General features: G+C 40.8%; 1 protein-coding gene across 1 annotated transcript in view; it reads right to left on the bottom strand.

Moving 5' to 3' along the window:
• EIF2AK3 (eukaryotic translation initiation factor 2 alpha kinase 3) overlaps positions 1-17,639 on the bottom strand; it is a 41,908-nt gene that overhangs the window by 12,181 nt on the left and 12,088 nt on the right. The window contains exons 3-10 of the mRNA XM_085059519.1: positions 7,811-8,005; positions 6,022-6,152; positions 4,102-4,336; positions 3,686-3,848; positions 2,668-2,805; positions 2,057-2,179; positions 1,304-1,524; positions 857-969 (exon numbers count right to left, since the gene is read on the bottom strand). Of these exons, the coding sequence (XP_084915645.1) occupies positions 857-969; positions 1,304-1,524; positions 2,057-2,179; positions 2,668-2,805; positions 3,686-3,848; positions 4,102-4,336; positions 6,022-6,152; positions 7,811-8,005 (1,319 nt within the window). The remainder of the gene's footprint in view (positions 1-856; positions 970-1,303; positions 1,525-2,056; positions 2,180-2,667; positions 2,806-3,685; positions 3,849-4,101; positions 4,337-6,021; positions 6,153-7,810; positions 8,006-17,639) is intronic.

The following is a 17,639-nucleotide window of genomic DNA, read 5'->3' as shown; positions in this document are numbered from 1 at the left end:
CCTGTGGCAGTCAGATGGTTCCCTGTCTATGAAATGGACAGTTCCTGTTTATGTATTTCTGCAGTCTATCATAGGCCAGAAAGATCCATTCTGCTGCACTGGCCAAACTGAAGAGGTTTTTCAAAATACCAGGTTGCATGCTTACTGAATCATGAGGATATGGCCCACGTTTCTAGAGCTAAGTGTTTTCTAAATCATTATTTGCTTTTAACCCCACCCCAAATAACTGTTTCTGCAACTAGTCCTTCTTAACATCCTTTCCAAAACGTTGCTGTTCTTAAATATCACCAGCTTTTTTACTCTTCCTCATTTTAAACACTCCAGTTCTTACTTTCATTGAGTAACAAATGTAGAGGAAATGGTCACATTTGCTGTGGAGCACAATGACATACGCCTATTAAACCTTCTGTCTTAACCAACTCCTTTGTAAAACCAATAAAAGTTTTATTTCAAGTACAGACTGCTTATTCTGCAGAGTATATAAAATATCATCTGTTTCCATCTACAGCTGTCTTTCTCTGCCTTACACCATAAACACAGGAACAGATGGAGCAAACACTGATTAAGACCTACAAGAATCAATCTCCCATTTTGTGTACCAGCAAGAAGCACGGCAGCAGTATTTCTGATCACATATAACCTGTTGACTCTCTGGAATTTCTGAGACTAATTGTAACTGCAATGTCCCATGAGTAATGGGGTCACAGAGCCCTTTGTGCCAGTTGATTACCCTGTAGTCAGAGGACTGGGAGTTCCTAGGTAAGAACAGGTGAACACCTACTCTTTCTATCTCCAGACAGCATTAGTAGCCACACTGATTAAACATCCTGTATATGTTGTGTTGAACAGACCTCACCTTGACACATATCCAGAGTTCTTGGCATCACTCCAGCTGTTGTCTTTAATGTCTCCACAAGTGGGCTCATACTTACAATCAGTCTGACACTGTGTTTCAGACTCCTTCCGCAGCTAACAAGGGTTTCCAAAACAAGAACAAAACAAACAAACAAACAAACAAAATCAACTCCTTGAGTGCCTGAGACTGGTTTGTACCCTAGATATGGCATTAAATAAGTATCTCCAGACACGTCAGAAGCAGTCTAATCTGCTTGCTGAAGCAGTTAAGCAAATTGTATGTGGCAGCTGGCAGCCTTCACACACAGATTAAACAATAAATTTAGGCTTTTGATTTTGTTATCTCATTAGTTATTAACTTATTAATATTACTTATTGCAGACTCAAAGCTGAAAGAAACAGCTTAAATAATAGTGTCTGTATCTGGGATTCAGAAAAAAATACTTACTCTGCTGTAAGGGTGGGGATGGAAGAGTTTGCGTACAATAAAAGTTGTGGCCACGATGCAAAATATAATGGTGCCAACAATTTCTTTCCACCAGTGAAGCAGAAGAACAGGATCCTTTTTGCGAATGTTCTTGTAATTAGTGTCATCAAAAAATCTAACCGTGATCTGGTTGCTACGTTTATTTCTCTCCCTCTTGTAGTAGGGTAAGTAATAACCATTATCTGTGTATTAAACATACGAAGAGGACACAGATTTACTTGCAGGTACATACAAAACAATTCTGGCTTGTCATTAATAGGTCTCCTCAACTGACATGGGGTGTTTCTATTTCCATGCCCCATGATTTTAAATGGCACATAAGCAAATTCAGTTAATCAAGGCTGTGGACAGCAACTAGGTCTCCCTAGCTTTAAACCAGAATATCTTCCATAGGGAAAACTCCTGACAGCCACCCTGAGTCTTCAGCACTGTTAGTAAATTCTGAAAGAAATAATCCCCAAGGTTTTTCCACTCCAACCAACTATCAGAGGCAACAGCAGCACACACAACAGCTCTGCAATAGCAATTCCTGGCACTCTGATGTGCTTTATGTGACACTAATTGTACCTACATCACAATCTGGGAATACTAGTTTGGGCAATAATTTCATTAAATGTTAAAAAAAATACATGTATTTGAGATCAAGCAAATGGTCATTCATTGGACATCACAGATAATAAATGGGTAAACCCTGCTATTTAAAACTTCACCTACCATAGGGATACTGCAGAACTGACAGTGCTCCATTGCTGTATTCCTCATGAGAGTACTTGTCATTGCTGAGACACTTATCAAACTCATCAGAGCCCACCAACACTGGAGTCCTGGAAGGAGAATCTAAGCATACAAAAGACACAATTTTCTGAGCTGAAATGTTTGTAAAAGTCTATTCTCACATTAATTTAAAGAGAACTCAAACTGCATAATCTTAGAAAATGCCTCTTGGACCAGACCACAAGAACTTCATACAAGTAAACATTAAAAAAAGTACTTTAAAGCAACAGTTACTTAACAACTCTCCCCTGACAAGTCAAATCACTCATATTCACATCACTGCAAAAGACTTCTTCCTCTTTTTGTAGAAAAATTTGATTGAGAAGACCCAAAATTTCACTACTAAAAAATACCCTGTGTCAAATCCATAGTAAAAGCAAGCAGACATTAAACACTTAGTTAGAAAAAAATAAACACTTAATAAAGCACAGAGTTCCTGAAGTAGTTTATGGTTGGAAACATTAGACTAGTTTGAAACACACTGAAAATCAGAAAGATGTCCTGTCTTTTCTGAGCTATTGCAATAAATGAAACTCTGATTTGTTACTTACGGATTAAAGGTTTCCATTTGATTTTGGGAAGAGGAATAATTGCATTATCATTCCTGGATTCCAGAGCCTTTGGGTTCGTTGGGAATTTCTCAGAAATTCTGACTGATGACTGAAGATACAACTGGCCCCTGAACATACCTAAGTAATAAACAAGGAAGCATATTAGTCTTTAGATCTGGCTCTCTTCACCCCTGGAATAAAACTGCCTACTCAAAACACATGGTTAAAAACATTTTTGAAAATACTCCTTAATATTCTGAGAACCTGAGAGACTGACTCTGATTGCTAGGCTGGATGAATTCAAGTAATATCTTCCCTCAGTTCTAGAAAATCAAGAGTTCAGGACATCTCATTTCTACTGCTGGAGAGCTAGTGCTACAGGAAAGTGCCAGCAGTTTTTAAGAGCTATAAAGCAGTTTGGGATTTGCATAGGTAAGGCCTCTTTCAAACTTCCCACCCTTGTTAATGCTGCAAAAAACAGCCATCCAGGAAGGCTGGAACCATCTGACTTCTTCCTAGTGTTATTCCTTATCTGTCATTCTAACCACCATCTAGAAAGCTACAAGGTGTAAAGACTTAAGAGAAAAAGGCTAAGGCAAACCAAGTCTTAGAAAACCAAATCACATTTAGGTCTCAGAGACAGACAGCTGAGGAGGAGCACCTCAAGCCACTCTATTTCAAACTGTCACAAACCACATCCAATGAATTCTGACAGCTGGATGAAAACAAAGCCATATAAAATCTTATCTGAATTTTCTTCACAGTAAATTGCTGTAACCAATGCACAAATTAATGGGCAATAAGGCTGCCTTTTTAGCTGTAAATCTGTCTTTTAAAATTTCAAGACTTTCAGTCATCTCCAGTGTACTGCAACTACAAAGTAGTGAACATTTCAGAATCAAAAAGGAAAAGATTCATGGGTTTGAACTCTACCAGTACAAAAAGACCTGCTTTACTACAACCTCAACAGAGAAATGAATAATGTTTACTACAGAAAATGCTGCAGTTGGTGTCTCACCCAAATAGACACTGGATTCTGTGGCCCCTCTGGCAGCTTCCACAAGATCTTCTTCATCTTCCAGTACTTCATTATTTGTTGTGTAACTTGTGTCATCAAACAGACTGATTGGAATTACTTTGCCATCCTTAAGCAGCCATGCAGAAGCAATTGGAGTGCAAAACTGAAGGGGAGAGAGTTAATTGGAAAATTAACGTTGTATTAACGAGCTATTAAATAAGAACAATGAAAAACAATGTGCTTAAATTCCTTGTTTAAATTTTTGTAACAGATGCAGCAGCTCAAAGTCAGAACTTCAGTCAAAAATTACAAGCAGATGTGTGCTCCTTTACAAAGACAGTGCCTGAAACCAAAGATGAAAGGCATCTTCAAAACTTCTACTTTTGTGATATTTAATAGTCTGTCTTCTCCCCTACCTGGTATTCCCATTCCAGATGTCCTCCTCGTCTGTTAAAAGCCATCACCTTCCAGTCAGCCACCGAGACCTTTATCACAGTGTCTTTCATCACAGCTTCCTGCTCATCCACATCTGAAATGATTTTTGTTTCTTCTTTGTTCATAGTTGATTTAAAATTGCTCTCAATGTATCCTGCTCTAGTTTCAATATCTGGGACATAGCGCAGCTCAAAGTGACCAACACTGAAATTCCACCTCAAAGAAAAAGACAAAACCTTTGTAGAAACAGCTTGCATACTCCAAGGAAGTCCCAAGTACAGTCCAGAAGATTTCTAAACTGAATTATCTATATTTGGCCCATATTTTCACAGTAAACTCTCTCAGACTGTCAAATGAACAAAACTGTACCAGGAAGGGAGTGCTAATCCAGAACACAAATCAAGGTGAGAAATCTTCTCCAACATGCTGGGTGAACTAAGAAAAAAAAAGCTGGTGAAGTAGGGCCAATAGCATTAAAGGTTTAATGTATGAAGAGGGAAATTAAAATCAAGTACTATTGGGTCTGCTTAGTAAGAAAACATTCTGTAGCTGATGAAAGCAGTAAGTACAAAGCTTTCAGGAAGCAGCATTCTAAGCAAGACATCTTTCTCTTCCCTAATTAAATGGATTTAACTGGAAACATAAGATTTTTCAAACTGAGAAAGGGGCAATGCTTTTTTCTTTAATCCCACATACAACCTGACACAGATTCCTTGCCAGGTGCTTCATGAAACCAGGACTGCTCATGTCCCATAGGTTAATGCCAAAAAAAGACAAGTGTATGATGAAATATATAAGGAACACAGTTTTCTTAACTAGCAAAACCCTCTTCAATTCTTGTAAACCAACAAAGATACAGATGGGAAAAGCACAGCAAGTTTGTGTCTTGAACAGCATGAAGGAGTAAATATTTCTTGAACATTATGTTCAGATACTCAAAGTTCCTTATCAGTCTGGCAACCACCAGGAGCCCAAACTGGCTCCTTAAAGAATTTACACCCTTATGGTAAAAGTTTGGCATATTTTATATACTTGGTAGATTTATTAAAAATGTTTCTTTCTCTAGATTAAAACCCCAGATGTTTCCTACCCATTACATGTCACCAGGAAAGCACCTCTGTTTCTGACCCCAAAGACAGGAGGATTCTGGTACAAAAAACTAAATGCTATGGTTTTGACACACCTCACCTGGCTAGTATCTTTCTCCAAGAAACACAGAATCCAAGATTTATCCTCTAAGACATCTGATCTGTTAATCTACTGAGTTCTCATTAGGTTCTCTCTGATAGGCTACAGACTCACAACCTGTCACATCCTGCTGCCAACAGAAGAGGGAGCAGGGGAACAGGGAATGATTTGTCCTCCACTATGTTGCTGGGCAGTTATGGAGCTCAGTTTTTAAATTTGCATTTCATGAAGTGAGTTTGGGTTTTTTCTTCAGTAGAATACATGTCTGTATTTTTACAGAAATCTTGATGTATTAAAACATCAATGTGACAGCATTAGGAAAATCACAGATTGAACCAGTTTCTACAGCTTGGAAAGAACAGACCACCTACATTATGAAACGAACAACACAGATGTAAGAATGATTTAAAATATCAACTTAAAATGAAAGCTTACCACACCAAGTATAAACCCTGCCCCGCCCAGTGACAGTTACCATCAGTAGATAAAGATCTTAAAAGTGAATGAGTAGGTTACAAGAAGACTTTTACACCGTCTTCTCTTGTACAAAAGCAAGTTAGAACAAACATTATAGTGACATTTGCCTTGAGCAGAAGAGCAGTGACAAACTCCTCTGAGGTAAGCAAGGACAAGGGAAGCAATTGTCATTTGATTCCTATCTTTTCTGTCTCACCATCTCTACATGATTATTCCTGGACAGTTCTGAGACTCACTTTTCATTGCCACTGCGTGGCCCAACTGCTCGGACGGTTTTCTGGGTTCGGTGTAGCAGGAGTGTCTCCTCCTGCTCTGTCTCCTCATCATCCCAGCGGCGGCAGCCCACGGCTGAGCAGATGTACTTCACCTGAGGGACAAGGCAGACTCACATGTGCAACTTCAAAACAAATGTAATCAACAGCAATATTCAAAGCTAACAATCCTCACAGCCTGTTCTTGGCTCGCAGGCAATTTGGAACTCCATGACTTTAGATGTTCGACTGGAAGGATGTTGAAAAGCCTGGTTTAAGAGATAACGGCTTTTCAGAACTAAAACTTTCAAAGGATTCTAGAAAGTTTACAGTCTGTGGTATTTTGACTACCATTTGACTATATTTTGCATGTACTTCTAACAGAAAAAAATCTGAGCTCTCTTTTCTCACTGTTTCTATGGACATCAAAAGAACATTCCTACAAGACCCACTGCATAATTCTGCTTTCATGTCATATTTGTCTCAGCATAACTCTATCAGCTTCAAATGAAGTACTATTGATTTATATAAAATACCACAAAGCCTTCCCCCTTTGCCTTGTCAGCTATTAAAAGAAAACCTTAATGAACTCTCAGAGTCACACAGACTTTCCAACAGTCCCAAACTCAAGCAGAATTTGCATTATATGGGCAATGCCAAAGACAAGAGACTGCTCAAATCTTAAGAAGGAAGAGTCAGGCACTATTTCCTCTAAGAGGCAGCTTTGCTACTGTGAGTATAAGCCAGGAATCAAAACAGAAATCAAAATCTCCTTTTCTGAGCACTGTGGGAGGAGCAGCCTATTGGTGCACAGAGACCTCTGCTATCAGTGAGGAAATCAAAAGTTATTAGTGAACTCTAGTTTTAGGTTTACGCTCTTTATCATTAGTGACAACTCCACACCACACCAGAGAAGTGTTCTACATTAAAACGTATGGTGAAAATGAAAAGAAAAAAAAACCCCCACTGATTTTGTTGAAAACAAACATTGGGAACTTTAAAAATTTTTAACTGAATCTATTTTTTAACTTGTTTTAAAATGCAACAACGTTTCTCAATCAGCAAATCTCTGTTCTTCACTACATGAAGTAACTACAAGCACTTCAATGACATCTGACATTTAACTTTTACAAATGACTTTTTAAGGAGAACTTCTGAGACAGCAAACACAGTGACAACAACTAAAAGTCTTAAACTTTTGCATATATCAAATGTCTTTTTTTCGCATTAGTTTTGAAAAATCTGAAATTAGTTGTTAGAAAAGTGTCACCTAAGGCCTTAACTGATACACAGTGAGCTGAACTGCAAAGTCTACTTCAAGCAGAGCCAGATGATAAAGCCGAACTCCACTCCCACAGAAAGGCGTCATCCCTCTTATTGTCTCACTCAGCTCTGGTGACAAAGCCCCTGTCCCTTCCTTTGTGCTGGCTCCGGCACTCCCCAACCCCTTGCTACAGCTAACCCAGCACAAAACTAACTCAATAAAAAGTGAACAGCGCTCTGCTGGGTTAGGAAGTTGAATCAGCTTAGCAAAAGTTTAAAGCCAACACAGTGGACAGAGCAGGAGCTCCCAGGCAGGAGATTGCAGTGAGGAGCTCAGCCATTCTCCCTACTCCTTCCCACTGCAATTTGTAGCCCAAGAAGCTCAGGTTCTGCCCTTTTGTGCCCTGCAGTTGTACACTTGAGCTGTACCACAGTTTAAATCTCAGGAATTACCTGTTTGCAAGGCAGTGCTCAAAACATACAGACACAAAGCAACTTTTCAGGCTCTTACCTTCCCTGAATAGGAGCTCAGCCCATAAGTGGTCAAAGACTTTCCCCCGACTAAGACAACATCCTCGCCAAATTTGTAGGATGACTCAAGGAGAGATTCAACTGTGAAAGGAACTGCTTCCATGCTCTCTCGATCCCGATCCCACTGGAAGAGGTCGCCATCCAAGGAAGGGATAATCATCTTATTTCCAAATACCTAAAATAATTGAATTCAAGGTTAGCTATGATTTAACCATAATTTTATCAAAACACACAGACCACAAATGGAAACAGAAACGCTGTATAAGCAAGTCCAGTGTGTTATGCTCCCATGTCCTAATGGTTTTGTATCTCAGAGTCCTACTTTTCAAAGTTATACTGAACACAGAAAACTTTCAGGCATTCAAATCAAATCCATATTTCACTATCCTTAGTTAAAAACAGTTCAGTGTGTGACACTTGTTCAAAACATTTGAAAGCTCGATGAGTTGACAGGTTTCATCCAAAACTGCAGAAAATATGATGCGGGCTTGAAGCATTCTCGAAGAAACAGTCACTGGTTAAAGTGAAAAGTTTTGCAGATTATTTGTGATAGTTTCAAGATAGTGGCATTTCAGAAGAAAAACTGAGGCTGTTTTCACAATTAATGACTATTCCAGACTATCTAACTTTCTGTAAAGCAGAGAGAGCAATTATCACTGAGATCAGAGCTCACATTTCACCTTTGGCTCTCCAGACAGTTAAATATGACTTCTCAGAATTTTCTTATCTTTCAACACACTGTTCCTTTAAAAATTGCCTGGCTTTTCCCTAAACACACAAGTAAAAAAAAAACCCCAATCTTTAGTGGGATACAGTATTTCATCCATTACATGGAGATTTTCAAGGAGATCCTAGTTCGGAAGTATGAGTCATTGTCAATGAGTACTAAGGGACTTATTAAGAAACTCATTATCAGCATGACGGACCATAACTAATGCTGTGGAGCCACAGTGGCTGTGCCCATCAAGAACAGTGAGAAACTGTAATCCACATAATCTTAGCTTCTGAGGATATGGATTAACATGGGAGATTTTAGTGCTTTTTCAGAACCTCTGTCCATTTGGGCAGTATCCTACAATATAATTACATTAAATTGGGACACTTTACACACTAGGAATTAAAGACTACTTCTGGTACATGGGTGTTAGTCACTTTGAAAAACATATTCCTGCTCAGACTCCAAAGCACAGTTGTGCATTACAAAGTGATACAAAAGATGCAGAAGGTTTCTGGTTGTTATTATTTCTGGAGCCACTGTGAGGATCTGAAACCACATCTGCATGATTCAAATTCCATATAACATGGGACTTTTTATTCCTCTAACTGGGTCACAGTTGAGCAATCAGCATTAAGCAAAGTTGGGATTCACCTGAACAGCGAGGGAAAGACAGATGTTGTAGATGTATGCATGTCATGACTAATATCTCCTTTTACACTGTTCAGCACACCTCATTCAAAGAGAAAATTCAGGTGAGATAGCCCACAATGCCGGTATTTAAGATCCCTAAAGGATCCAACACTGATGCTTTCCAGCTTTGAAAAGCCTCATGGCGACTGACAATTAAAATAAAAACTCCTCTCAGGAGCACAATGTGTAATTGAAGAGATGATAAAAATAAACCTCAGATTAGCTGTGAAGCTATTTACAAAGCAAAACTAGGTGTGCTCTTTCCCTCCCAGATATTTACCTTATGGCAATAAAGGCCAAACATCCTGGAAAAGACACTGCATGTGATACAAAAGTATTGTTGCATTATAACCTACTATTGGAGAGGAAAAATAAACACACAGAGCTCTATACACACAGAGAGAAATAAACCAATAAAAAAGCAAATATTCCAGTGGGGGTAGGGAGTGTAATTTGTCAAAATCACCTCACTGGTGGACAAATAAAGCAAACAAATACGGTTTATACAAACATTCATTTTCAAGAGCAACCTTGTGATCTTAGGAAACAAAAGGTTAGAGAGATTTGGAAAGCACCTTTTTAAAACCAAAATGCCAGTGCCAAAGTTGCAGCTGTAACCATGGTGGAGGTACCTTGTTAAAACATTCAACAGAGAGGTAACATCACAAAATGTTTCTGTAATATATTCTCTGAGAAGCGCGTAATAATTCTTGTGACAACTTTTAGCTTGTGTAGCTGTTACTTTGCATTAACAAATCCTCTGGATGGATCTGCATGCGATCCATATTTGTGCAAGTAATCTGAAGGCCCATACCAACCTGGGATATTCTGCTCCAAGGGCTGCAAACCATCCCATGGTTTGTGAAGAAAGAAGACAGTGGTGTAAACTGCCCGGGAATTGCTGCTGAGCAAGGAAGACTCTCTGTGGGCAACTGCAAGTTCTGGGGACAGCATGACACATGTCACCTTAAGCGCTTCCCCTGTACCAAAGCTCATGCTCCAGGGCCCAGTAGGAAATTTTCCACTAGCAAACAGCACAAACACATTGGCCATTTCTAGGAACCACAGCCACATTTTCAAGATGCATGAAGCTGACTCAGCAACACACACCTGTATGGTGTGTTATATATGGATCAAATCAGGTCATGGCTTCAAAAATTCCCCGTCAGGGGGTCACTGCGTGCTCAACTGTTAAACCTTTGGTCCCCATAAGCTGCAGTGGACAGATAACACCGTGTTGGTCAGATCTGCTGATCACCTGTCCGTGTTCCCTGCCCTGAGGGCATCCACAGGAGCAGCACATCCTGGGTGATACTGGGAGGGAGAAGCTGAGAAAAACACAACTGTTGTCTATGAACATATCAGGAAAGGAAGCATGAAGGGCTGTTGCAGTGAAGGACAATGCCAGAGCAGGAGTGGATAAGGTTAAACTGACCCTAAGTGCAAGCGAGACATTTGGGTTACTAACCATCACAAATGAGGTATTTCACTACAGAAACAGAACAGGCAGAAAAAATCACCTTTTTAAATGACCCTATTTATTAGTGGGATTACATGACATGGTGCTGACAAGAGACGGCACCCGATTACCACGAAGGTCTTCTTTCAACAAAATAGCTTTATTTGAAGAATGGGGCAGGTATGCAAATGTGCCACTTGCAGGTTGTCCACACACATGTGTAACAAAAGGCATTTGTGGCCACTTGTGCTGACATTTGTTTTTAAAAGAGCAGTTCAGCCAGAGGCTTTGGAAGGACATTAATAACAACTCTCTGAATTATGCAGCTCATTCTCTAGTACATCAGAAGCAGAAAAGGGACTTTCCTTGAAAGTACTAGCAAGTAGCATCGGCATGCAGCTCAGGTAAAGGAATGACATCACCCTGTATCTCAAAAGCATTACCTCATCTCCTAATCCAAGGAGTGAGTCACCCAGGCAGTCAGCTGCAAATCTCTTGGCACAGAAAATGTAGGTTACCACGATGCACTTACACATTCCTCTGATCTGTCAATGTAAATAGCTATTTGTTCAGCTTCACTGGTCAGCAATATGGCACATAATTGTTAAGTGGCTTGTCTTTCAGAAGTAACACTTAAAAAAAGCCCCCACATTAAGTATGGAGCCCTAAATGAGCCGCTGCTCTTTTGCTCATTAAGAGTTTGCAGCCCAAGTTCTCCATTGGCTCCGCGCGGGGTGCTGCAGCCCTATCAGCGGCGCGGGCTGCGCAATCTCCAGGCCGACGGGTGAGGTAATGCAGTTTCTAAAAAGCCTCCACAAAAAAGCAAAAAGGCATAACGATCCGGAATGGCATACGCTTCCAGGGAATTTGCTGTCTAGACTCTTTACTGGAAAGGAGGGCACCGTACGCCAGGTGCCACGGCAGGTTGATCGGCGTAGGAAGCCGCTGATTTATAGCGGTGGAGAAAAGAGAAAAAGAAAGAAAGGGAAAAATTGTGTAAACAGAGATCAAAACAAGCTGAAGTACTAAAGCTTCCAGGAGCTGTTTAACAGCAAGCGTGACATTCTACCCCGTTCCTAACACTCTTTATCATCTGAAGCAAAAATCAAGCCTGCTCACGTGCAGACACATCTGAGCCAAGTCTGGTGCCAAAACAGTCAATATTATTGTTTACAGATGGGCTGGACTATCTACCAACTCCAAGGAAATAACCAAGCACAAGTGAAACATTTTTCTTAAAATAGGATTTTATGCCTTTATGTTTTTCTAACACTTCTGCTTGTAGTTTTCAAATCTCACTGTTACTATAAGCTGCAAGAGCTTCATTTCAGTTACTAATTAACTAAGACCAACCTACATGATCCTAAATGATAAGGGTACCAGTTTTTTTCCCCTCTATGATTATCCCTACAATTGGATCACTGTAACAAACAGGATCAAAGCCAAAATCAAGCACGCTCTTAAGAAAGCTACTTCTCACTGAGAACTATGTCTTTTAAGCCTCTTTAAAATTAATCTAGGCAACATATTAAAAGTCACATATGGCAGCTTTATTCTGAAGGGTAGAAACAAGAGTCTGCACAAAGAAATATGGGAAAGAGAAAGCAAGCTGGTATGCTCCACATTAAAAAACAAACAAATAAAAACCACAAACCCACAGACAGTTACACAGGTATCCCTACAGTAAATGTTTACAGATTTTTCAGGTGATAAAGATATAGATACATATAAATATATATAGATATACATACACACACACACAATTTAGAGATGTCCCTAGGTTGGTAGAGATGTCCCTAGGTTGGGCTGGTCTGGAACTGATTTATTATCTGCTCTTTTTTGCTATGCATGCAGGAAGGTGATCTGCACGGATCCATTGGTTTATGACTTCCTTCCAACAGAAGAGGTTATTTCTCCTCTTCACCTTAGATTTCACAATGCTGATTCATCTGTTTTCCCTCCAGCTAGCTGCAGAAATCCTGAAGCACAGGGCACGACAAGGATGACAGTGTACACTGGGGGCCAACCAGAGTCTTCACACTTCTGCAAAGTCCACAACACCCCCACCTCCTTAAGGGAACAAAGACCTAGGCAGAAGTACAATCTTTTGAAACACAAAGGCTGTTGAGCTATTCCACTGCCTAAAGCACTGGTGAAAGAGAAAAGTAGTCTTCAGAGCATACAGTGCTGTTCAACCAGCCAGGAAAAAGAAAATTGACTGCAAAGAGGAGTCCATGATTTACATCAGTACAACAACCTGAGACATGTTCAAGGGCAATGAGGAAGTTGAGGCAGGAAATACCAACAGACAGGTTGTTTGTCTAGAAATTTTTTTCTTCTTGTCAGTACCATTACGTCTGATCCCAGCACTACACTTGTTTACAAAGTGCATACCTGTCCTGACCACCTCCTGTGCCTGTTAAGCACTGAACATACCCAAACCACCTTTTGAGACCAGGACCGTGAGAAAGGCTGCACCTGGACATCAGATAAATCAGTATTTTATTGAGCTGTTTATGGAGGTGAGATTAGGTGCCCTTCCTCCTCTGAAGAGGTGAGAGCCAGCCTGTGCCCGGGCGGCACATCAGAGAAGCCATGGAAATAGGTTTCATCTCAGCTGGGGTGTGACAGCCTGAACGAGCACACCAGGTCTGCACAGCAACAGTGAGAGATGTTTCTGAAACCTCGGGCTGATTTTTACCATCGGGATGTACAGCTCACCCAGCAACAGTTCAGAGCATCTATCAAGTGACCAAACCTGGTCCCTGACTCCTGCCTGCATTAAGTACCTTATGACACAAGTTTATATATATTACAGTCTGTCTTCTCCTTCCACCATCCCCCAGCTTCAACAAGCTGGTAGTTTCTATTTCATTTTTCATGAATACATGGAAAAAAGTAATAAATTCAACTTCTGTGGGCCTGTATTTTGTGTATGGTGAGTGTGTGAAATGATGCTGTAACCCAGTGCCTGGATTAGTACTAGAAAACTCATTTCAAAACTCCTTTCTTCTGTCTCTTCAAAGCAACACCTGCAACATCCTCCCAACAACTTTAATAAAAGACTAGAGCTGGTACCTGTGTCAGGATTCTACACTTCAGATCTTAAAATCTGATTTGGTATAAGCACCAGGGTCCCGACAAAACTGTCTTTTACACAGCGTAAAAAGCAACAGATGACAGCAGCACAGCAGCTTGAGAATTGTACTCTCCTTTCCAACATCAGGGGCACAGTACCTTGTTCATCTTGAGTTTGCCCTTACAAGAATTATTCCTACTCTGCCCTCCCCTGAAGGGCCATACAGGGAATCTGAGGAACTGCAGTGTGTTAACTAGACCACCCCAGCTTCAAAAGAGATCAGGAACCCAATACTGTTTGCTGTGCAATCAAACAGGCCAGTCCTCTGAAGACAAGCAAACTGAAACACCACTGTTACTTTAATCACAGTCAAACAAGACTTGGGGTTTTGAGATACAGAGATGCCAGCCTGCTCTGCTGCCATGGTAACAGACTTTTAAAAACTGTTCTCCTTAATAATAATAAAAAACCCAACTGCACGGTGCTTTAAGAAAGACTTTATTTTGACATTATTCCATCCCCCTCTTTTACACGGCAAGTTTATTAATAAGCCTGCAAGTCTTCTGAAACTTAGCAGTGCTTTCTGAGACAAACCGATGCTGCTGCTACCGAGCAGCACCGAACTCCTTGAAACTAACAGAATATAAGGGAGTGGATCATTGAATAAAGTAAAAGTTACCCAAAGCCTTGTCTCTCCAGAAACAGGCCCCACACATCAGCCACCACGGTAAAATTTGTATTTGGCTTGCATAGCAAGTGGGGGCTATAGGGGTGGGAAGTACTCCACACTGGAGCACGAAAAGAGTGTGAGGGGTCCTGCCCTCACAGGAGGAAGAAGTGTTAGAGAATGTGTGATAAACTTACTGCAGTCCCCAATCCCCATCCCCCTTCACCATTCTGGGGGAGGAGGGAGAGAAAATCAGAGTGAAGTTAAGTCTGGGAAGAAGGGAGGGATGGGGGAAGGTGTTCCTAAGATTTGGGTTTATTTCTCATTATCCTAGGCTGGTTTGATTGGTAATAAAACTGGCTTCCCTGAGTCGAGTTTGCTTTGCCCATGATGATGCCAGGTGAATGATCTCTTCCTGCCCTTATCTTGACACAGGAGCCTTTTCAATGTATTTTCTCTCCCCTGTCCAGCTGAGGAGGGGAGTGGCTTCGGTGGGCACCTGGCATCCATGCATAGGAACAGCAGAAGCTCATGGCACTTCAGGGGGCCAGGATTGAAACTGATCTCTGCTGGACCCTGTGTGTTTCTTCCGCTGGCCCTGCCTGGACAGGATGGTTTTGCAGATAAGGACACAGAGACCATGTGAAAAATTAAGTCATAGAGAAACTGCTATAGGAGAAGAGCCCAATACAGGAGGACAGAACACTGCAAATCAGTCTCCTCTTTCAAGGATGCAAAGAAAGAGTGCATGAGTGAGTCTGACAAAGATTAATTGTTACCTCCTTATGGAGCACAAAGTCCAGAAGAAATTCGGAAATGAGATGTCAGTGGCTGTGCTGCTAGAGGAATGATTTGCTAAACTGTCTAAAATACTTAACCCTTGAAACAAGACCTTCTTTATACAGATAAAGATATAGGCTGAAAGTTAAAAAAGGCTCTAGGGTAGAATAAATTACTTTTTTGTGTACTGGGCAGCTGAATTCCAACTGTCTAAGTTATCCATTACCTGCAACAGGTATTTGTCTAGGTATTACTAGAGTTGATCCATTTTAGTATCTGTAAACACCAGAACTCCTAAACAGCCAATACAAAACATGCAGTGGGCGACATGTAATTAAATTACAAGCTCTCTTCCTACCCTTATCTTGACCCATGAGGTGAAGGGTCCAGACCACAAGACCTGCAAGAAATGGCTGAGGGAGCTGGGGTTATTTAGCCTGAAAAAAAGCAGGAGGCTCAGGGAAGATCTTACTGCTCCCTACAACTACCTGAAGGGCAATTTGAGCCAGGTGGGAGGAGTCAATCTCTTTTCCCACAAAACAAGCAATAGGACAAGAAGGAAAGGCCTCAGGTTTCATCAGGGAAGGTTTAGATTGGCTATAAAGAAAACTTTCTTCACTGAAAATGTAGTCAAGCATTGGAATAGTCTGCCCAGGGCAGCTGTGGAGTCACCATCCCCAGGGACATGTAAAAGCCTTGCAGATGTGCCACTTAGGGATGTGGTTTAGTGGTAGCCTTGGCAGTGCAGGATTAACACTTGGACTCTGTAACTCTGTAATATTAGAGGTCTATCCCAACCTAAACCATTCTGTTAGTCTACTACAAAGAAAATTAAAAACCAAAGACGGTGGTGGTGGTAAAAATCCTTTCCAACATTTGGAGCATTTTCACTATGGCTGTGAGAATGAGATGAAAGCTTGTTGTAAACAGAGTGACTGAGAAACTTTCTTGGCTTTGTTCAAGGCAGAGCATCACCTGAGGACTGGAATTCAGAGCTTCAGTATCGTACAAACCACAATATCCTGTTCTGTAGCTGCCCATGTGTCTCCTGACGGAAGTTGTCATCCCCCAAAACGTCCTTAAAGCACATGAAAGGACACCTGTCAGCACTTCCTCAGGGCTTTATCAGTGCTAACTCCAAGTGTCAGCAAGGCAGCCACGAGCTGCAGCTACAGGAAGTCTTTTGGGGTTTTTTAATTGAACAAGACACTGAACTAAGATGACTGAAGATGTGCAGTTTTGATAAATACATAACACCACTTGCCTAAGCAATAGCCCTACTTATGATGTCAACAAATGATGATGGTATGATGGTGCTGCATCACATTAACCACCAACTCAGCTCAGGCATCTGTCAGCAATTCCACTTTTCTTCATGTTTACCACTTGCCGCTAAAAAAGTTGGTTGCGTTTCCTAGAAAAGCAAAACTTCCAGCTATCAGGGTACTTTAAAACCATTAGTCTTTTGCTGATGACTTTTTGTTCACTAAACAACATTAAAAGTATTTTTTCAGGAGAAATGTAAATTATATATTTTAGTTTCACCGAGAAAGCAGCAAAAATCTGTACTCAGAAATCTACAGGTCTCTAGTGAAGTTTCTCAAGCCTATCACCTCTTCATACCCACACATGTGAGTGTTTCCAGCAACAGAATTGAGAAGCAGCACTTGTGCCATCAGGAATCCTAATACATCCGTGTAGTTAAAGAGCAGTCACATCCATTCTCTTTCTCCAAAACACAGGCTCCACTCCCATTGATAGCCCTAACAGGCCTTCTCTGCCTCAATTGCAATTAGAATTTATCTTCCTTTGAAGTACAATTCTGGACACTCACTTCTTATTCATTATGAGCTTTTCCAGGACCATTTAAGACACTAATCTGTCTCTCTCTCTCTACCCGCAGGCCACACAGAATCACATTTCCTTCCCCTGCAGTGGAATGGAGATGGCAGCTGATAACCTGTCATGGGATCTCTCAGTACACAGTTTTCTCAGTTTTAAACTGGTCATCTTCAACCTCCAGCAACAAAACTACTGTTATCAATCCCCACATCTTGTATTTCATTTAGCACAGTTTAATTTCATGTCTATTAGAGAAAACCTGTATGACTGAGAAGCAGCTGATGCGCCAGTCTTTCTCTACAGGAATGACACCTCCAACTATCTAAGCATCTGGTGGTTCTACATGTCTCAGTAGTACACAAAAATAAAGGTCACCACAGGACACTAGAATACACTTTCAGACAACTAAAATTATACCAGTTTACCTACAAGGACATATATTTTCCCCAGATCAGTAACCTCAATAACCAGACTACTGATTTACACTCTGCCTGCTTGAACAGAGTGGAAATTCATGGCTTTACATCTGGTCAAAACATATTACAGCTGGAAAGTAATTTTACAGCGTGAATAG

Source organism: Lichenostomus cassidix, chromosome 4 (genome assembly GCF_008360975.1).
Source record: "Lichenostomus cassidix isolate B80296 chromosome 4, HeHo_3.0, whole genome shotgun sequence".
Lineage (NCBI taxonomy): Eukaryota > Metazoa > Chordata > Aves > Passeriformes > Meliphagidae > Lichenostomus > Lichenostomus cassidix.
This window is presented reverse-complemented; position numbering and strand designations above follow the sequence as displayed.